The following is a 22680-nucleotide window of genomic DNA, read 5'->3' on the forward strand; positions in this document are numbered from 1 at the left end:
GTGGTTTGCCTACAATCTGCTTTGGGGCCATCTAAGATGTCTGCATCACAAATATAATAAAAAAATTGAATAATATTTACTCAAAATGAATCATCTTAAAAACTATAATGGAGAACACAATTTGCACAGAATAGTCATAATTCTTTCATAACAAATATTTCAAATGTGCTACCACAACATCTCTGTCCATTAATTAGGCAAATCCTAACCATTCCCACAATTTAAAAAGTAATGCCCTACAATACTACATAACATGTTGGTGCTCAAAAAAATGGCTGACAAAGTCGACATCTTTTAAAAACCACAACAGGCTTGCTAAATCTTCGTTAATTTGTTCGCCAAGATCGCCGTGAGATTCATGCAAGCAACAACATTTATCAGTATGCATATTTTTCTGATGCAATAATCTTTTTTCACCATCCATATAATGAATTTAATAAATTATTTCATTTCGAAAGTTGTACTTCTCTCATTTCTCCTGCATTCGACACTTCAAAACTTCATTATAGATTTAATGAGCCATCTACAAAGAGAAATCCAGTCACTTATGACTGTGATTTAAATGGAAAGGAGCATCTTCATAAGATGCATTATTATACTGAGGTAGAAACCTAGTCCATGACGGTTAAAACCTCACTCACCGTTGGCTTTTATCAGGCCGTTCAAACAACACCGTTGGTTTTTATTCCATTGGCAACGGCCTTACTCTCACCCTTCACATACTTTGCCTGGTTCCGGGGCACTGCTCCACTTGCACCATTGCTCTGTTTCACCCCATCTTTAACCTCGATGGCGCCGCTCAGAAATCTTTGCACAATCTCCTTGCTAGGACCCTCCACCACCTTCTCCCATGCCTCGGCCTCGCCTTCCTGGCCTCGCTTCAGGAAGAACTCGGTGGCGTCGATGCGATGCACATCCCAACCAGGGAGGGTGCAGAAGCGGTGGATCTTCTTCAGCTGATTGCAGGTCAGCGTGCATGTGTTGAACTTGATCTCAGTGACCGCGGCCTCCAGCATCCTTGCCCGCGTCGCTTCACCGACCGATGCCTCCATGCGGAAGTAGCTGTCCATCTCCGGCACCCCGATCGACCTTCGGATGCCCTTCGAGTAGTCGCCATCTTGGCGGAACGCACTCCTCGCCTCCTCCACCAGCCCCTGCTCCACCATCTTGTCCACTCGTATCGACACGAAGAAGTGCAGGAGGGGCAGATCGACGTCGATCCACACGAAGCAACTCTCGTACCGGGATCGGAACTCGCTGCCCTCGCCATCAACCAATGCCTCGATGTACGAGTTGGAGCCGCCGGCAACGATGGGGACGCGACCACGCCGGAGGATGGAGTCGATGGCATGCATGGCCGCACGGCAAAAATCGGAAGCGGTGAAGTCGGCGTCCGGGTGCACGCCACCGATCAGGTGGTGGGGAATGCCGGCGGACTCCTCCTCCGTCACCTTGTTGCTGATGACGTCAAGGCCATCATACACTTGCATCTTGTCCGAGTTGACGACTTCACCGTTAAATTGGGTGGCGAGGGTGATGGCCAACTTGGATTTTCCGGAACCGGTCGGGCCCAGGACAAACACGACCTTGCCTTGGCGACGAGGGAGGCTGGCTGTCTCCATTGAGAAGGGTCCGAAAGCAGGCAAGCTGGAAGGGGGGCTGAAGCTGCCGGAGTCTTTGGAGAGCAAGCCTGCCGTACGTGATGGTATAGAAGGAATGCCATGAGCAAAAAGATACAAGAATGGCGTACGTGTGTTGGAGATTTATGAGAGAGCCTTCAGATCCTTGGTGGCCTATCTAGCTGTGTAGATTGTGTACGTGAAACAAACTTATGGAGGTAACACGAGCCATACAAACAGTTTCGTATACAGATTATCTCTAGTTTACTGATTTCAAATGGGAATTTAGGGACTTATCTATAATGATGTCATGTAAACTACGTTTCTAAGGAGGTTTTCCACCTCTTTTCTCTATCAAAAAAGAAAAAAGATGACAGAAAAACAACAACGCCGACAAAAGTAGTGCTAGTAATACATGATTCCTTTGTTGTTCGCACAAGACTTTTTGCATATAATATGCATTAAGTGCAGCATCTTTTCGCGAATAATAAAATAATTTTTGATAAACACTAACATCAAACATTAATTTTGCCTTGGTTTCTATGATTTTATTTTTAAAAATAACAGTTAAAAAATAAAAGCGATGCCACTCGGGCTCTTAGTTTCTTTGAATTTAAGGTAATAATTTTCATTTAAACAAAAAAGAATAAGAAACAAAAGAAGTGCCCCACCAAAATAAAAGAAAAATAGAGCAGAAACAAAAAAAGATGGGATCACAATCTTTTTCTCATAGGCATGCATCTTTTTGTATCCACTATAACTTGCTAATATCTTGATAAAGATTGGTTGAAACTATTAAAAATACTATTATAACTAAAAAAAAAAATCAAAAAGTGTAGTAAGAAAGCGAGGAAAAATACCTTAAAAATGTTTATTTCTGTGACAGTCTTCTTTACTCGACTTGGTCTCGTAATTTGAAGATGGGAGGAGGAGAAGAGAAGAATCCTCAGAATATTTTTTTTTTAAAAAAAATCTAATTAAGATTGTTCTTTAGTTTGGAACTTTGGTACCATCGAGTCTGGGGTTCACTTTTATAGTCACCAATCAAACAGATTTACCCTTCAAAGCCATTCTTATCATATGAGGTTTGGAAAGAGTTCAATGAATCGGACAAAATAGGAAAGAATATCCTGTTTGAATCTTATCCAATATTTGCGGCTTTGCAAAATATCCTGTTTTACAAAAGTCGAGAAATAATTATAGTTTTTAAATAAAAGTTTTGCGATATTATCTATTACAGAAACCAAGAATATTCACCGAACTAGGTCGAGCCGCCCGGTTCGGCCGTTCCGAGCCACTTGGTTCGGCCGTTCCAAGCCGACCTGGTGGGGATCCGGTTGGCTCGCATGTTCTTTTCAAACCCAACTCTGAACCGGCTAGAACTGGTCTTAAACGGGCTGGAACCAATCCCAAACTAGCTAAAACTAGTTCCGAACATATAGAAACTGGCTGGAACCAGTCAAAATTGGTCTGAACAGGCCGGTCTCATGCGGAACTGGGGTGAATTCTAAACCGGCCCCCTCACCCTTTTTTTCTTTTGTTTTAAAGAGTGGTTGGGAAGGCCCTAGAAGTTTATCAAGCCTTCTCAACCTATCCGAATAACTCCCTCCTTTCTCACAGTAAAAAATATACTATTTCGGCATGATTGAAGAAGGATCCAGCCCTAAATCAGGTATGCTTCCTCTCTCCTACTTTATTTTTGCTTTTTTTATTGACGCCAAAAAAATTCTTTAAAATTTGCAAAATAAGGAAAAATCATGCCAAAATTTTTGATTTTGGCTTTATTTTATGATATATTGTATATTTACAAATGATCTACATGTTGACGTAAATTTTTTTAATTTTTTGTTTACATATAACTTTAAAAAATTAAAAATATATTTTTGGATTTAGAAAATAAGAAAATAAAAATTATAAAATTATAAAATCAGAAGTGTATTTAGAGGCATGTAAGATACTCTTCAACTAAATTTGGTGTCCATTTTGATGCTATCATATGTATTGTGGCCTAGGTCTAAATTTAAAAAAAATTAAGAAATAAGTAGCCTTTGATACATTTCTACGATCCTAGAAAAATATATGTAGCATCCATTATAAGATTCTACATAGATCTAAGCTCAGATTAATTTTTTAAAATATTTATATTTAAATTTTTTAATTTTAAAAATTATTAAAAATTTATAATTAATACTAAAAATTAGGAAAAATTAGTAGTATGTAATATATATATTTGAGGTATTTTTTGAAGTAAAAAATATATTTTTCTAAATTTATGCTATTTAAACATATTTTTTTAATTTAAAAATTTTAAAAATAAATAAATAAATAAATATTAAAAAATAATCTTATGTATTAGATAAATTAAATATATATATTGAAGTAAAAAATATTATCTTCATCATAATAAAATTTTGCTACTTTTAGATAATTGATAAACTGATGTACTTAATAAACCTGCATGAATGAAACCATTAAGAAAAAAGAATTAAAAGCGTGATATTGGTTGGATCATGAGCAAATGCTCTCAATTCGACACCATTAAAGGTAAAACTAGTGCGACATAGAGTTCAAGAGAGAAAAAATAATCAGGTTGAAGCGGTACTTAGCTGGTGGTTTTTCTGACATATCTATGTACTAAAAATGCCCATAGGAGGTTTGGCAGCCCTTGAAGAAATACTTCACTAATTTCAAAGCAACGAAGAAATTTTTTTTTAAAAAGAAGGCGGAGATGGACCGCCGAATGAGAGAGCCATCTTCTCATCACTCCAAGGAGTCAAAGAAGGTATCCGCTCTAGATGACAAGAAGGCACAAATCCAGGCTACAATGCTGGCGAGCCTGGATGATCATTAGTAAGATGATGAGGTGGTCAGGCATAGGGCTCATTTGGACCCTGATACTACCAGTCGGGCTTTGATTCTACGAGCAGCAAGGCAGATCCAGAGTTCAGTAGGACCTCCTTAGTTAGGGAGGCCGTCAGCAGAGGCAGTAGTCATATTGCATCTATGTTCACGACTTTAGGTAAAAGAAAAAGGTCCACCAAAAAGATTCCACAAAGAGCCACCCATGAATGATTTAGATTTACATGCCTTTTCAGCAATAATTCAAAGCAGTAGAGCGTTGATACAATGCTAAAGAAGGATAAGATAAAGGATATATGGTGAGCCATTAGATCCTGGTTCCACTTTAGTAACATTCCAGCGAAAGCAGCGGACAAATACATAGTGTAGTCTATCGTTTCCTCCACACATGCTGCCAGTTCCAGTGTAGATCTATGAAGACCAAAAAAGGGACTGGCAGCTGCTCAGCACACCAAAAAAGAGAAAAAAAAAGGTACTTACAGCCCCTATGGAGAGTGTGGAGAAGACGCCAGTTCACTCAAATTCAGAGACCAGGGCAGTAGCGATGACAATTTCGGTGGTCATGATTTACTGGCTAGGGAGGGTGTTGAGGACATGAGACTACCATTTATGAGACACAGCTGCAAGGTGGTTTTCTATTTATCAGTAAGGCCTAGATTACACATGCTATACAGGATAGAAATGACGGTGCATGATATAGCAAAGCTCATGAGGATATGATTGCATATAGAAGATGGACTCCTTGAGGTCATTCCGTAGGTTATGATGCAGCTGCAGATGACCTCGCACGTAGAGTAGTATCCATAAATATATTAGGTTTTGAGTCGTATACTGCATTATATTATCTACAACCACAGATAACCTATAACTTATACGGATACGAATATGGATATTGTGCATTTGATGCATCATTTTTCAGTAGCTACTACCCCACGTAGCACGGAGCATCTTATGGATCAAATTTTATTATCGACATATTCGGATAGGCCCCTCCATAGTCGTATTATCCACCAGAGGACATCTTTAAGAGCTAGAATTTCAACGAGAGGTCTAGAAGTACTTATGTCACGCCCTGAACTTGAAGCGCAATAGATGCCGCACATCTGTATGGCGAACCATACAAGCATGCAAGGCTACATATCATATCAAAGCAATAATAAATTCTAAAATTTTATTTAATCAATAATTTATTCAAAGCAATTTTACAAAGCTCCAATGTAACATATATCAACATGTGTGTTGCCCAAGGTGACAACCCAAGAGGGGGGGGGGGGGGTGAATTGGGTTTTCTAAAAATTATGTTCCCTAATTTTTACTTTGAATAGAATGCAGCGGAATAATAAGATGTTATTTACTTAAGCTCTAGGCAATTACAAGTAAAGCAGTGGAAGATTAAGCTAGAGCAATTATACTATGGCTTTAGGGTGCAATTGATCTAACATTAACTTATAGTTGTATGATCAATTTTAATCTATGTGTATGGTAAGAATGGAGTGGAAGCTAAGCAAATCACTTATAACTCTATAGAAACAAATCTAGAGATATTACACAATCAAGCATGAATGGAAGGCATGAAATACAAGAGATAAAGCATCACAAACACAAAGATGTATAGTGGTTCGGTGCACCCCAGCACCTACATCCACTCCCCAAGACCTCTTGGGAATTTCACTATAATCCCTTAGATTACAGGGTTGTTTTACAAGCTCACAACCCAACTTGTTGTTTTGCGAGATCACAACGAACTCGGTCGGTTTTCACAGGCTCACCGACTAGAACCAACCGATTGTTTTCACGGGATCACAATCAAACCCTTACACGTTGGTTTTACCCTCGGCTCACCAACAAACCATACACCGTTGGTTTTCCCTTTGGCTCACCAACAAACCTTTAACCCCTTGATTCAATTCCTTGATTGAATCAAGTTACAAGATATTAAAACAAAGAATAAAAACAAATTAAAGTTTCTTAAACAAGCAAATATAGCAAATGTAAATAAGTAAAGAAAAGAGAAGAAGCCCTCAAACTAATTTGTAGATGGAGGAACTCGGCTTCTTCTTCACTTGCTCCCTCTTCTGATTTTGCACGAAGTAGAGGATCTCCGAGGCAGCACACGGATGGAGAGAAAACTTTGGGATTCACTTGGATGCTCTTCTTCTCTCTATTTTACTTTGAATGGCCCTTTTGTGCTTATGGAAGATTTTTCTTGTAATCTCTTTCAAATCTCTTCCCTAAATGTTTTCTCCCACTTCCATACCTTCTCCCCTAGCTCTTCTCTTGATTTTATAGCTTTAGAGGGAGTCCCAACAAAAATCTAGCCGTTAGAGACAAAAATAGAGCCGTTGGAATCAAGAAAAAACTAGCCGTTATGCCTCCCAGCGTGCTCGAGTCGACTCGGCTGAAGTAGGAGTCGACTCGGCTGAAACAGGTTCGATCTGTGAATAATAGTCTGCCGGCACTGTAGCTGGGAGTCGACTCCTGAAAGTTGGAGTCGACTCGAGATCACTGTAGCGCTGAAAATCAACTTTCTGTTTTTTTGTTTGTTCTCAGTCGGAGTCGACTCGTAGAGTATTGGAGTCGACTCGAGCACTGTTTCTTGAAACTCTAGAGTGCCAGAGTCGACTCTAAACTTCCAGGAGTCGACTCGAGGACTATTCTTTTGAATTTTTCTTTGAATTTGCTCCTTCAACTTGAATTCTTTGAACTTGAAACTTGGGCCAATGAATTGTAGCTTTCTTCCAACTTTTCTTGAGAACTTTGGAGGCCTTCTTGTATTCTTCCAACTTGCTATGTTCCTTGCAAAATAAATATCTTTCTCCTTGCAACACAAACATTAGTATTTATACTTCAAGGTTTTGTGATCATCAAAATCAATCTTTGAATCAATCTTTGGGTCATCAGTCTCCCCCTTTTTGATGATGACAAAATTTGGAGTATATGCAATATAATATTGTTATGGGGGAATTGAGCCGCCATGCCCCACGTGATCGGCACGCGTATCCAGGAAAGCTACAGCTGCCCTATGATCCAGCACTCCGACCCCGAGTCGGACCTCCTCGGCTCCGCAGCCCGACCCCGGGTCGGCTGCCCTATGATCCAGCACTCCGACCCCGAGTCGGACCTCCTCGGCTCCGCAGCCCGACCCCGGGTCGGCTGCCCTATGATCCAGCACTCCGACCCCGAGTCGGACCTCCTCGGCTTCGCAGCCCGACCCCGGGTCGGCTGCCCTATGATCCAGCATTCCGACCCCGAGTCGGAGATCTTTTGATAACGACAGGCTATTCTCCAGAGGCACGCCGCGGCCTCCTGCTCCACTACTCCCTGCAACGGCTGTACCCGATGCTGCCCACGATCTCCTGTATCAACCGTACAAAGCGGAGCTCCACTACGCCCTGCCATGACCGTACCCAGCGCTGCTCCACGACGCCCCGTAACGGCCATGTCAGTGGCCATTCTATCGTGCCCCACGACGACAAACCCCCCTGAGAGACCTCCCAGCCAGGTATATATGCGGCTGGGGGGAGAAGGGGGGGTAAGCAATACCTCCCAGAGCACTCTCTCCCACTCGTGATTATCATCTCTCCTCCTCCAATCTCCTCTGACTTGACCGTCGGAGGGCCATCACCACCCTGGTGGTGGTGCAAGGCTTGTTTGCAGGTTCCTTGGCGGAAGGTGGAGCGCAACCAGCACCAACCAAGACAACTCAGGCGGAACTCCGTTCACACCGTCGTGTCAATCGTTCTCGGTTTGGACCACCAGCAACAGTTGGCGCTAGAAGGAGGGCCGAATCTCAGAACGATCGTAATGGCACGGCGAGGTGGTCGCGGAGCTTCCAATGCTTCCGGTCGCGGAGCCCCTCGCGCCTCTGGCCGGGAGGCTGCTGCGTCCCCAACACACTCTCAGCAGCATTCCACCGCTTCTCCTCCCATTCAGACGGTCGAACCTGCTCAGTTCGACCAGCTAGCCCAGCAGGTTCGCACCCTCGCGGAGGCAGTGCAGAATCTGCAGGGTGTGATCTCTCGGGTGCCGCAGCGGGCTCAGGAGCCGCTGCTCCCCGAGCACTCGCCTCTTCCTCACAACCCGCGCTCCTTCCTCTCCCATGGAGAGGAGCGTCGGCGCGGGGAGGATTCTCGAGTGCGGTCCATTCTGCCAGGACCTTCTCATCGGAGCTGCGCGGGGTACGAGAGGCGGACCCGGGCGCGTTCTCAGACACCCCAGTCCTCGAGGGGCCCGCACTCCAGTCGGTCCCCCTCGCGCCGCTCCTTGTCTCCCACCCACCGGTCGCGCTCCCTGAACCGGCGGGTGGACGATCTCCACAGACAGCTCCAGGTCCTGAAGGGCCACTCCAAAGATCCCTTCGCCGACTTGGAAATCTCCTCCCAGCCGGCGCTTGCCTCAAGGATCCTGCGAACCCTAAACCCGCCGGGGTTCAAAATGCCGGCGATCGAACCCTACGACGGGGCGGCGGACCCACGGGACCACGTGGAGAGTTTCAGGACTCTTATGCTCCTTCATGGAGCATCGGATCCTCTCCTCTGCAAGGCCTTCCCGGCGACCCTCCGCGGCCCGGCAAGGGCGTGGTTCGCCGGCCTGGAGGCTAATTCCATCCAGTCCTTCCACCAGTTCACCCGTCTCTTCATCAGCCATTTCGCCGTCAGTAGCCGGCGAAGACTGGTCTCCGACTCCCTCTTCGATGTCCGGCAGAACGAGGGAGAGAGCCTGCGGGATTATCTCACCCGCTTCAACAAGGCAACACTGGAGGTCCGGAATTTGAGCCAGGAGGTGGCTCTCTCAGCCCTGAAGCGAGGCTTCCGGAAGGGCAGACTCACCTTCTCCCTGGACAAACGCCTGCCGCGGAGCTTCCCGGAGCTGTTGTCTCGGGCAAACCAGTATGCAGACGCCGAGGAGGCAGCCTCCCACCGGAACAAGGAGGCCGCCGAGGCCCCTCTAAAGCCCGGGAAGAAAAGGCGAAAAGAGGCACCCCAGAGGACGAGCCCGACGCCTCAACGCCGGCGCAGAAGCCCGTCACCAGCAAGGAACCACGGCGCCACACGCCCTCGTTCTCCGCACCGACGCTTCAACCGGTACACCCCACTCCTGGCCCCCCGGGCCCAGATCCTCATGGAGGTCAAGGGGCGGGAGGACCTCCCGGTCCCGAGGCAGATGAAGAAGATCCCTGGGAGGAAGCCTTCTCGGGCGTACTGTGAGTACCACCGAGACCACGGCCACGATACCGAAGACTGCTTCCAGCTTCGGGACGAGATCGAGGCTCTCATTCGCCGAGGGCGTCTCGGTCGATATGTAAACGACCGACGTCCCCCCGCAGACCCGCGTCCAGCCGACCCGGCCCCTCAGGAGCCTCGGGAGCAGAATCGACCCGTTGCGGGAGTGATCCACACCATCACTGGGGGCTGCTCTCGGCCCGTGAGGAACGCAGGGGGCTCGGCGGAAGTATCAGGAGTGGCCGTCGCGAAGAGGCAGCGGGTCGGAAATGTAATCACTTTTTGTGATGAAGATGTAAAGGGGGTTCAGACTCCCCACGATGACGCCATGGTGATCTCTCTCACTATGGCGGACTATGATGTAAGGCGTGTTCTTGTGGATAGTGGAAGCTCAGCTGATATTTTGTATTACGAGGCCTTCCAAAAGATGGGCTTTTCCCGACAATTGTTGCACAAAACATCCACCCCCCTCATAGGATTCACTGGAGACGCTATCTCGGCCGAAGGTGTCATCGAGCTGCCTGTGACTGCGGGCATTGCACCCGCAGAAGCCACGGTGCGGCTCGGGTTCTTGGTCGTCCGTGTCCCCTCGGCCTACAACGCTATCCTCGGACGACCCGGACTGAACGCCCTTCGCGCGGTGGTTTCTACCTACCATTTGCTCATGCGGTTCCCCACAGCGGCCGGGATTGGAGAGGTCCGAGGTGACCAGCCGACCGCACGGCAGTGTTTCCTAGCAACTCTCAAAGGGAAGAAGCCCATGGAGGCCCTAAGCGTCGAGTCACTTGACGCCAGAGACGAAGTGGCCTTGCGGCACGGGGAGCCGGCCGAGGGCGTAACCGAAGTTCCCCTCGAAGAAGGCCGCCCGGACCGCACGGTCCGGGTCGGTGCCAACCTCGACTTGGAAGCTCGGCTCCGGTTAGTGGAATTCCTCCGAGCCAATGCAGATGTGTTTGCCTAGTCGGCGGCCGATGTACCTGGGATCGACCCGGAGGTCGTTTCTCACGCCCTCAACGTCGACCCGACCCACCGACCAGTAAAGCAAAAGAAGAGACACTGTGCCCCGGATCGGATCCGGGTGGTCGACCAGGAGGTAGACAAACTCTTGGAGGCAGGTTTCATAAGAGAGGTGAGCTACCCCGAGTGGCTGGCAAACGTCGTACTTGTCCGGAAGGCGAGCGGGAAGTGGAGGATGTGCGTCGACTACACCGACCTGAACAAGGCGTGCCCCAAGGATAGCTTTCCGCTTCCACGGATAGACCAACTGGTCGACGCGACTTCCGGATATCAGCTACTGTCTTTTATGGACGCCTTCTCCGGCTACAACCAAATAATGATGGCTCCACAGGACGAGGAGAAAACTGCCTTCATAACAGACCGGGGGCTGTACTGTTACAAGGTAATGCCCTTCGGTCTGAAGAACGCTGGCGCCACTTACCAGCGCCTCGTCAATAAAATCTTCAAGGAGCAGATCGGCCGGAATATGGAGGTGTACGTGGACGATATGCTGGTAAAAAGCCGCCATGCAGACCAGCACATTGCAGATCTGGAGGAGACTTTCACCACCTTGCGAAAGTTTCGCATGAAGCTAAACCCAGCGAAGTGCGCTTTTGGTGCTTCGGCCGGGAGGTTCCTCGGTTTCATTGTCAACCAACGGGGGATCGAGGCCAACCCGGACAAGATCAAAGCCATCCAAGATATGTCCCCTCCGACCAAAGTGAAGGAGGTTCAGGAGCTCGCTGGAAGGGTCGCCGCGCTCGGACGATTTGTGGCAAAGTCGGCCGAACGCTGCCAACCATTCTTCAAGGTGTTGAAGCGCCCAAAAGACTTCCTCTGGACGGCCGAATGTCATGCGGCGTTCGACCAGCTCAAGGAGTACATGGCGTCTCCTCCCCTGCTGTCCAAGCCGCAAGAGGGGGAGATGCTCTACCTTTACCTGGCGGTCTCCCCAACCGCAGTCAGCGCAGTACTGGTTCGGGAAGAGGCAAGACTTCAGAAGCCTGTGTACTACATCAGCCGAGTCCTCCGGGATGCCGAGACGCGGTACACGAAGTCTGAGAAGATCGCCTTCGCGCTGCTGACTGCGACCAGGAGGCTTCGCCCCTATTTCCAGGCTCATTCTGTCACCCTTTTGACCGATCAACCACTGCGGCAGATTCTCAGCAATCCAGAGAATGCGGGACGGCTGGTGAAGTGGGCAGTAGAACTTGGTGAGTTCGACATCCGCTACCAGCCCCGACCAGCCATCAAGGCCCAGGTGCTCGCGGACTTTCTCGCTGAGTGCACTGTGCAGGAGGCGGAACCTAAGCCGCCGGAGACACCCAGCCTCGATCTCCCGATCTGGACGCTCCACATTGACGGGTCGTCGAACCCTGAAGGTGGAGGGGCTGGGCTGGTCCTCACCAATCCCGATGGAGTGATAGCCGAGTATGCCTTGAGGTTCGGGTTTCCAGTGACCAACAATGAGGCGGAGTACGAGGCCCTAGTCGCGGGACTCAAACTCGCCAAGGAGCTCGGCATCCGGCGTCTGAAAGTCTTCACCGACTCCCAGCTGGTGGTCGGGCAGGTTCGAGGGGAGTTCGAGGCGCGGAGCCCGACCATGCAGAGCTACGTCCGGAAGGTGCAAACACTCATTCCCGACCTCGGCGGTGTTGACATTCAGCAGGTCCCGAGGAGCGAAAATGCCAGGGCCGACAGGTTGTCCCGCCTAGTGGACGCAGACGCGCACAACTTGTCGAGGGCAATCTACCTGGAGACCCTGGATGCCCCGAGCATTGACGGGGCTGGAGCGGTGATGGCAATTGATCCGGAGCCGTCTTGGATGGACCCGCTCGTCGCCTACCTCGCCGAAGGAATCCTCCCTGAAGACGAAGATCAGGCCCGGCGGCTTGTAAAGAAGTCCGCCCACTACGTACTTTATGAAGGGAGGCTGTATCGGACCTCGTTTACCGTCCCCCTCTTAAGGTGCCTCCGCCCTGCGGAAGCGGCCTACGCCCTCGGCGAAGTCCACGAAGGCATCTGCGGATCGCACTTGGGGGCTAGGTCCTTGGCGCATAAGATCATGAGGCAAGGCTACTATTGGCCGACCTTGTTGGAGGACTCGAAGGACCACGTGCGGAAATGCGACGCCTGCCAGCGCCACGCCAACGTCCAGAGAGTCCCCTCTGTCCCCTTGGCGCCAATCACCGCGCCCTGGCCCTTCGCACAGTGGGGAATGGATATCCTCGGACCATTCTCCGTCGCTTCGGCCCAGCGGAAATTTTTGATTGTCGCCATCGACTACTTCACCAAGTGGGTGGAGGCAGAGCCACTGGCCACCATCACGGAGGCACAAGTCCGGAAGTTCGTGAAGAAGAACATCATTGTCCGATTTGGAGTACCTCGGGTCCTCATCTCGGATAACGGTCGACAGTTTGATAACAAGCACTTCCGGGACTTCTGCGAGGAATTCGGGATCGAGCATCGGTTCACATCCGTGTCGCATCCCCAAACCAACGGCGAGGCCGAGGTCACAAATCGGACAATCCTCCAAGGTATCAAAGCGCGGATCGGCCGGACGGGGCAAGCTTGGGTCGAGGAACTCGAGAATGTCCTTTGGGCGTATCGGACCACACAACGGACTCCTACTGGAGAGACGCCTTTCAGCCTAACCTATGGCACGGAAGCCGTTGCCCCCGTGGAGCTCGGACTCCCCTCGCCTCGGGTGGCCGCGCACCGACCCGAGGCCAATTCAGAGCAACTCCGAGGGAACTTGGATCTCTTGGAAGAGGCAAGGGAAATGGCTCAGGTTCGGATGGCAATGTATCAGCAGAGGGTGGCCCGATATTACAACTCCAAAGTCCGACCGAAGCTTTTCAGAATTGGAGATCTGGTGCTGAGGCGAGCTAAGGCATCTCAACCTACGGAAGGTGGGAAGCTAGCGCCAAATTGGGAAGGCCCGTATAAAGTTCGTTGGGTAAACCGACCTGGCTCCTACCAGTTGGAAGCCCTAGATGGCCGAGAAATTCCAAGGGGCTGGAATTCCGCTAACCTGCGGATGTATTACCAGTAGAACAACAAGGCCAGAAAGACAATTTAAAAAGGTGCAATACTTTTCATTTCAATAATTTCTGGTTACAATGGCGTGCTCGTGTGATTACAAGGAATTCCCAGAGGAGAATTAGGGAGTAAAGAAAGTAAAGAAGAGGTGGGGACCCAAACCCTCAACCCAGGGCGGCTGCAGTCCCACCAGAAGTGGGTGCTTCTAACCGGAGGCGCCATCCAGCACCTCACCAAAAAGAGGAGGAGCCGCCGCAGAAGAAGCTCCCGCTGCCCCCAGGGGAACGCCGCCTCCAAAGGATATCCCCATCTTCCCCAGTGGTAGGGAAGAGAAGGCATTCGAGGGGGAAGAGTATATGGAGGCGCGGTCCCGGATTGAGCGTCCGGCGCAGAGCTCAACCGGGAGGCTGAACTTCAAGGAGGGAAGATGTGATCCCGGATGAAACGCCTAGAGCGGAGTTCCGCCGGGGAGACCCTCCTTGTTGATCCCAGATGAAACGGCTAGTTGGCTGAAGTTGTAAGGGGAGCGCCTCCCCTTTCCTTCGACAGGAGTCTCTCAGTCATATGCCAAGGAGGAGGTCCGCGATCCATGGCAACCTGCAGCTCCGGCTTGGCAAATTCCATCGTACCTGCACCTGTATTTATAGCCAAGCTGCGGCCCCCTGGTAGTTCCGATACGGGTGGCACCAATAAATGCAGGCGCACTGAATCCGGAGCCGTTCCGGCTCCCGAGGCGTATCTCCCCGCGATTTCCTAAGCGTCATTCTCCTTAAATCGCATTCTTTGTGCAGGACGATCCGGGTGACGTATACCCCTAGGTCCACGTGTCTCCGCTCGCGCCCAGGCCGCATCCTCCTCGAAGAACCCGCGTATCGCGGCCGCTCAACTAACACTCCTCACCAGCAGCAACTGGCGATCTGATTTCCCAGGTAACGCGTTAATTAGCGTTTAATACCCTTCTCGTGTTCCCCCCAGGCAACGCTTGGAGGAGAGGAGAAACACGGTCGCGGCTGGGCACGGAGAAACCCCGATGGGCGGCGAGCGACAAGTGGCCGACCAACGAGCGGAATTTCCCTGAGGCTTGACAACCCTCAGATGCCTGGCTAACCCGATGATCATCCCGGGAGCAGACTAGCCGGAAGCCCCGACCGGTCGCCTCGGCTTGCGCCAGCCTTGGCCGACCAACGAGCGGAATCTCCCGAGGCTCGGCCCTCGGATGCCTGGCTAACCCGATGATCATCCCGGGAGCAGACTAGCCGGAAGCCCCGACCGGTCGCCTCGGCTTGCGCCAGCCTAGGCCGACCAACGAGTGGAATCTCCCGAGGCTCGGCCCTCGGATGCCTGGCTAACCCGATGATCATCCCGGGAGCAGACTAGCCGGAAGCCCCGACCGGTCGCCTCGGCTTGCGCCAGCCTTGGCCGACCAACGAGCGGAATTTCCCCGAGGCTTGACAACCCTCAGATGCCTGGCTAACCCGATGATCATCCCGGGAGCAGACTAGCCGGAAGCCCCGACCGGTCGCCTCGGCTTGCGCCAGCCTTGGCCGACCAACGAGCGGAATTTCCCTGAGGCTTGACAACCCTCAGATGCCTGGCTAACCCGATGATCATCCCGGGAGCAGACTAGCCGGAAGCCCCGACCGGTCGCCTCGGCTTGCGCCAGCCTAGGCCGACCAACGAGTGGAATCTCCCGAGGCTCGGCCCTCGGATGCCTGGCTAACCCGATGATCATCCCGGGAGCAGACTAGCCGGAAGCCCCGACCGGTCGCCTCGGCTTGCGCCAGCCTTGGCCGACCAACGAGCGGAATTTCCCTGAGGCTTGACAACCCTCAGATGCCTGGCTAACCCGATGATCATCCCGGGAGCAGACTAGCCGGAAGCCCCGACCGGTCGCCTCGGCTTGCGCCAGCCTTGGCCGACCAACGAGCGGAATTTCCCTGAGGCTTGACAACCCTCAGATGCCTGGCTAACCCGATGATCATCCCGGGAGCAGACTAGCCGGAAGCCCCGACCGGTCGCTTCGGCTTGCGCCAGCCTTGGCCGACCAGCGAGCGGAAGAATTTCCTGAGGCCTAACCCTCGGATGCCTGGCTTAGCGCCGGAAGAATTTCCTGAGGCCTAACCCTCGGATGCCTGGCTTAGCGCCGGAAGAATTTCCTGAGGCCTAACCCTCGGATGCCTGGCTTAGCGCCGGAAGAGTTTCCTGAGGCCTAACCCTCGGATGCCTGGCTTAGCGCCGGAAGAGTTTCCTGAGGCCTAACCCTCGGATGCCTGGCTTAGCGCCGGAAGAGTTTCCTGAGGCCTAACCCTCGGATGCCTGGCCTAGCGCCGGAAGAGTTTCCTGAGGCCTAACCCTCGGATGCCTGGCTTAGCGCCGGAAGAATTTCCTGAGGCCTAACCCTCGGATGCCTGGCTTAGCGCCGGAAGAGTTTCCTGAGGCCTAACCCTCGGATGCCTGGCTTAGCGCCGGAAGAGTTTCCTGAGGCCTAACCCTCGGATGCCTGGCTTAGCGCCGGAAGAATTTCCTGAGGCCTAACCCTCGGATGCCTGGCTTAGCGCCGGAAGAGTTTCCTGAGGCCTAACCCTCGGATGCCTGGCTCAGCGCCGGAAGAATTTCCTGAGGCCTAACCCTCGGATGCCTGGCTTAGCGCCGGAAGAATTTCCTGAGGCCTAACCCTCGGATGCCTGGCTTAGCGCCGGAAGAATTTCCTGAGGCCTAACCCTCGGATGCCTGGCTTAGCGCCGGAAGAGTTTCCTGAGGTTTAACCCTCGGATGCCTGGCCTAGCGCCGGAAGAACTTCGGGAATCAAAAGTCAGCAAGAAGCAACCAAGAGCCAAAAAAAAAAAAAAAAAAAAAAAAGGAGGACGAGGGCGAGATGAAGAGATATTCAACGTGCATTAATTTTCAGGGCCGAGGCCCATACAATTGGGCAAAACGCCGACATACAAAAATAAAAAAGACAATGAAAGGTACAAGAGGTCAGCTTGGAGGAACTCCCGGGTCGGGAACGCCGGGCTCGTCCGCGGGAGGTAGGGAAGCAGCAGGAGAACCAGCAGGCGATGGCGCCGGAGAGGAGTCCAGGAGGGAGATCTCGCTCAGGTCAACTTCGGGATACTTAGCCGACACCCTTGCCAGGCCCTCCTCGAAGCCCAAGGTGAAGGCCTCGGCCCCCGCGTCCGACGCGTCATGGACAAACTCGTCAGACTGGCGATAGGTCCGCACTGCCTCCGACATATCATGGGCGAACTCGGCGGACTGGCGATAAGCCTCTACCGCCTGACGCCCGATTTCCGCCCTCTTCTCGGCCAGCTCCGCCTCAGCTCGCTCCATAATCTGAGCCTTGGCCTCCAAGACCTTCGCCACAATCCGGCCTTCGGCCTCAGAGGAGACCCTCAGCAGATCAGCCTGAGCCTCTTTATGCTTCGCCTCGGTAGCAACCCGAGCGGCCTCGGCTTCCTTCAGGCGCGAACGGAGCTCTTGGACGTCCGTGCATGACTTCTCCAGGGCCGACTCCAGTTCGCCTAGTTTGGCTTCAAAAGAGCGGATTCGGTCGCAGGCGTTGTCGGCAGACCGCTGGGCCTTCTCCCACCGCTCTCGATAGTCCGCGATCTTCCGGGACTGCTTTTCAGCCCGTTCCTCCGCCTTCTTGACCCTGCTTTCGAGGCCCGAGGCGGCTTTGAGTTGCTCCCGAGCCTCTGACAGTTGCTCCTCCAGGGCGGCGAAGCCGAGTGCCCGCTCTTCGGCCTCCCGGAGCCTCGCCTCGAGGTCCCCGGTCGTCCTGCCTGCCGCAGCCCGGCCTCCCTCTTCCATTGCTTTCAGCCGGTCCTCGGCCTTCGCCAAAAGCCCCGCCTGTTCCTTGTAGCACTCCTCCAGACGGATCATGTACTGGGCGAGCTAAGAAATAGGAAAAATAAGGGAGTCAGGCGGAGAACAACAGAGCCAATAAATGGTGAAAGACGGCCAGAAGAACACTCACCGACATGAGACAGACGCAGCTGGCGGCCCCAACGTCAGAGACATCCAACTCCCGGACCCGCCGACGGTCCTTCTCCAGCAACACTGTTTCGATGAGATTTCGGGCGCCATCGGTAGTGAAGGCAGACCCCGATTTCTCCCCGGAGCCGGATGGTGGTTCTGCAGCCTTACCCTTATCCATCGCCTGGGGAAGAGTCCGGCTGATCGCGCTCGGGGCGGGGGTCGCCCCAGGAATTGATAGGGTCCCGCTCGGCCGGGGCCTCGGCGCGTCCCTCCTCGAGTCATCAGGAGCCGACCGAGTCGAAGGCCGGGTCGGGGACTGATCACGTCCGACCCGTCCGTCTTGAGCAGGCTCAGGTGGCACCTCCGGAGTAGCGGCAACCTTACCACCGGAGGGCTGATACAGCGTCAGCTGCCGGTCGGTGCCCACGACATCTCCCTGACCGGTGGGCCCGGACTCGTCGGTCGGCATCGGAGGTATCTCCTTACGGGACTTCTTCGCCGGTGGGGCCCCGCTCGGAAGAGCTCGTTTCCTCCTCCGGACTGCTTCCAGCAGGGACGCCCTACCAACAGCCTTCGACTTCACCGACCGCATGACGTCGTCGACCTCTGCAAGAAGGACGGGATAGTCAGGGACTGAGAAACCGAAAGGAAGAAGGAACGAAAGAGAAGAAAAGAGCTAAAGAAACGATGGCGGACTCACGGTCGGTGGGGACCGAGCTCAAACCGATGTTCACCAAGGTATTCTCAGAAATAAGGCGGCCCACCGGGGGAAGCTGGCCCTCGGCGACCAACCCCTTCAAGGCGGCGACGCCCTCGGATTCCTCCCTCGACAACTTCGACAGGCCAATTGGGGACTTCACCGGCGTCCCCCAGATTGCCCTGATTTCCCAGGAGGGGTCTGCATCAACGAAAAAGAAGCGCTCCTTCCAGTGGTGAATGGAGGTAGGACCCTCCTTGACAAGGCCGCACCCTCGCCGCGCTGCGAAGCACCACCACCCTTTGTCCTGGGGGTGGCCGCTCAGGCCGTAGAGCTCCCAGAAAACGTTCAAGGTGGCGGGAATCGCATGCAAGCGACAGAGAACCTGGAAGACCGTCAGAGCACGCCACGAGTTCGGCACCAGTTGCGTCGGTGCCATTCCTAAACCCCGGAGCACCTGTAAGACTAGGTCTGAAGGGGGAAAGCGGAACCCGGCCTGGAGGATGCCCTCATTGATGGCGATCTTCCCTTGAGGAGGATGAGACATCCTCTCCTCAGGCCCTGGGAGCGTGACATTGCAGGCCTCGGGAAGGTGGTACCGAGCCACAAATCCGTCTAAGTCCTCGGCGACCAGTTTTGACTTGATGCTATCTGCTCCCACTTCGCCCATCCCTAATGGCCAATCTACGGTCAGGACGGGGTCAAGAAGGAGGGAAAGGCCGGAACGACTGGGGTGCACTAGTACAAAAAGAAAAAGTATGAAGAGCTCAAAGTAGAAGAGTGGGAAACTCACTTGAAGAGGAAGAAGAACGGCTCCGAGAGCGTCAAAGGAAAAGCAAGCGAACGTTTCGGCGGCAACAATGGTAGCGCAAAGGAGAAACTCGAAAATGTCCGTAAAGAAGAAGACGGACGGGGGAGAGCCCCCGATTAAATAGGCGAAAGGGCAAGTGACACCTCGATGACGCCAGAAGACGCCTGGCCGCCAAAGGGTCGCTCGCACCCCAAAGGCGAATCGACACCATTAAGGAAGGATGTCCGCCGAAATCCTCAGGTTGCCAGGTCAGCAGCAACCGCCATACGCCATAAAGAAGGCGGGAAGCTTGAAGCGCGCGCGCCTCTCCGAAGGATGGCGGCAATCTCGAAACATCACTCCCTTCACCTGTTCCCCTTCTGGTTCCAGGCTCGGAAGTGGGGGGCTACTGTTATGGGGGAATTGAGCCGCCATGCCCCACGTGATCGGCACGCGTATCCAGGAAAGCTACAGCTGCCCTATGATCCAGCACTCCGACCCCGAGTCGGACCTCCTCGGCTCCGCAGCCCGACCCCGGGTCGGCTGCCCTATGATCCAGCACTCCGACCCCGAGTCGGACCTCCTCGGCTCCGCAGCCCGACCCCGGGTCGGCTGCCCTATGATCCAGCACTCCGACCCCGAGTCGGACCTCCTCGGCTTCGCAGCCCGACCCCGGGTCGGCTGCCCTATGATCCAGCATTCCGACCCCGAGTCGGAGATCTTTTGATAACGACAGGCTATTCTCCAGAGGCACGCCGCGGCCTCCTGCTCCACTACTCCCTGCAACGGCTGTACCCGATGCTGCCCACGATCTCCTGTATCAACCGTACAAAGCAGAGCTCCACTACGCCCTGCCATGACCGTACCCAGCGCTGCTCCACGACGCCCCGTAACGGCCATGTCAGTGGCCATTCTATCGTGCCCCACGACGACAAACCCCCCTGAGAGACCTCCCAGCCAGGTATATATGCGGCTGGGGGGAGAAGGGGGGGTAAGCAATACCTCCCAGAGCACTCTCTCCCACTCGTGATTATCATCTCTCCTCCTCCAATCTCCTCTGACTTGACCGTCGGAGGGCCATCACCACCCTGGTGGTGGTGCAAGGCTTGTTTGCAGGTTCCTTGGCGGAAGGTGGAGCGCAACCAGCACCAACCAAGACAACTCAGGCGGAACCCCGTTCACACCGTCGTGTCAATCGTTCTCGGTTTGGACCACCAGCAACAAATATGTATTGTGTTCTAGGACTAATGCATAGCTAAGTTGCATGAAGTAGAAAACATATATATTTAAAACATACTTCATGATAATGCTTTAGATTTAATCAGCTTAACACAATCAACATATTTCAATTTAAGCTGATTTGTATTCAATTCAAAACATAAAGCATTATGAGCATATACTAGGATATTTCTCCCCCTTTTTGACAACATCAAAAAGATAGTGAAATATTAAGCACAAAGATAAGAATACTCAAATATTTCTTTTTCTTATTGTACTCTGATTTGCATGTCAAATTATTGCAAGAATATGAGTCATATAACTCAAGGCAATAATATTGGAAAAAGATTAATGAGCATAGATCAGAGCCAATTAAGAACACATCGAATGTGATTTCAAGAAGTTTTCTAATTTGATACCACAGATAGTTTTCTAAATAAGTGTAGGTGGAATCTTTCTTAGGTTAATTCAAGAAGTACCACAAATGATATTCAAGGAAAGCACGAATGGAAATCTAACATCTCTTCAATAATAAGTATGAAAGCTTGTTCATTTAAGATCTTTTGCCCAATATATTAAGTATTTTATCAACATGAGAGCAATTTAATTAATTTTCAGAGTATAAGATCAAAACTTATATACTCGAAAAACATATCATCAAGTTGGATCATTAACTCTTAATGACTTCAAAGTTCTTTTATGATAATAAGAGCATTGGGGCACAAATACCAATATATGGATTCATACAATTTTGATATATCTTAGAGAATACATAAAGTTCAAAGCTTTGAAGGTTCTTTTAAAGCTCTTTTACAAACTTTCTTTTATTCTTTTAGAAAATAAGCACAATTTGATTCATATATAGAGATATGAATTGGCACAAGATTGAAGTTCTAAAGAGCAAGCCAATTAGGACTCATTAGTGAATTCCAAAATAGATTTTCTATGAGATACTCAAGAAAATTCAACACATTATTCTCCCCCTTTTTCATTAAGTTAGAGGCTCTTAAGATCAACTATTTGAATTGTAATTTGGTTCATGATTGATGCATAGGATATACTAACCAAATAACAAGCCTCAAGGTGTATCGTAAAAATTTTCAGATTTAAATTTCAGATGATAAATATTGGAGAGCATTAGGATCACTTTTCATTTAGTATTCTTCCTCTCTCCTCTAGTTATAGATTTATGCGATTAAGTTCTGTTGCTGGTGGTCCAAACCGAGAACGATTGGCACTGCGGTGTGAACGGGGTTCCGTCTGAGTTGTCTTGGTTGGTGTTGGTTGTGCTCCACCTTCCGCCAAGAAACCTGCAAACAAGCCTTGCACCACCACCAGGGTGGTGATGGCCCTCCGACGGTCAAGTCAGAGGAGATTGGAGGAGGAGGAGAGGTGATAATCGCAAGTAAGAGAGTGCTCTGGGAGATATTGCTCACCTCCCCCCTTTCTCCCCCCAGCCGCATATATACCTGGCTGGGGGGTCTCTCAGGGGGGTTCGTTATCGTGGGGCACGATGGTGTGGCCACTGACATGGCCGTTACAGGGCGTCGTGGAGCAGCACCGGGTACGGCCACGTCAGGGCATAGTGGGGCTCCGCTTTGTACGGCTGATGCAGGAGATCGTGGAGCAGCATCGGATACAGCCGTTGCAGGGAGTAGTGGAGCAGGAGGCCGCGGCGTGCCTCTGGGGAATAGCCTGTCGTTATCAAGAGATCTCCGACTCGGGGTCGGAGCGCTGGATCAAAGGGCAGCCGACTCGGGGTCGGGCTGCGGAGCCGAGGATATCCGACTCGGGGTCGGATTGCTGGATCAAAGGACAGCCGACTCGGGGTCGGGCTGCGGAGCCGAGGGCGTCCGACTCGGGGTCGGATTGCTGGATCAAAGGGCAGCCGACTCGGGGTCGGGCTGCGGAGCCGAGGACGTCCGACTCGGGGTCGGAGCGCTGGATCAAAGGGCAGCCGACTCGGGGTCGGGCTGCGGAGCCGAGGATATCCGACTCGGGGTCGGATTGCTGGATCAAAGGACAGCCGACTCGGGGTCGGGCTGCGGAGCCGAGGGCGTCCGACTCGGGGTCGGATTGCTGGATCAAAGGGCAGCCGACTCGGGGTCGGGCTGCGGAGCCGAGGACGTCCGACTCGGGGTCGGAGCGCTGGATCAAAGGGCAGCCGTAGTCTTCCTGGGCGCGCGTGCCGGTCACGTGGGGCATGGCGGTTTAGTTCCCCCGTAACAGTAGCCCCCCACTTCCGAGCCTGGAACCAGA

The 22680-nt window shown here is 51.9% G+C and overlaps 1 protein-coding gene across 1 annotated transcript; it reads right to left on the minus strand.

The window, feature by feature from the left end:
- Positions 1-490: 490 nt before the first annotated feature.
- On the minus strand, positions 491-1636 carry LOC120104568 (adenylate isopentenyltransferase 5, chloroplastic-like). The gene has a single exon (XM_039115907.1). It carries the CDS (start codon positions 1620-1622, stop codon positions 663-665), a length of 960 nt encoding a protein of 319 aa, XP_038971835.1. The 5' UTR covers positions 1623-1636; the 3' UTR covers positions 491-662.
- Positions 1637-22680: the final 21044 nt, after the last annotated feature.

The sequence above is a fragment of the Phoenix dactylifera genome, unplaced genomic scaffold, assembly GCF_009389715.1.
Source record: "Phoenix dactylifera cultivar Barhee BC4 unplaced genomic scaffold, palm_55x_up_171113_PBpolish2nd_filt_p 000026F, whole genome shotgun sequence".
Classification (NCBI taxonomy): Eukaryota; Viridiplantae; Streptophyta; class Magnoliopsida; order Arecales; family Arecaceae; genus Phoenix; species Phoenix dactylifera.

Excerpts from the sequence above, each read along its gene's own strand:
- LOC120104568 (XM_039115907.1), bottom strand. The coding sequence starts at position 1,622 with ATGGAGACAGCCAGCCTCCCTCGTCGCCAAGGCAAGGTCGTGTTTGTC.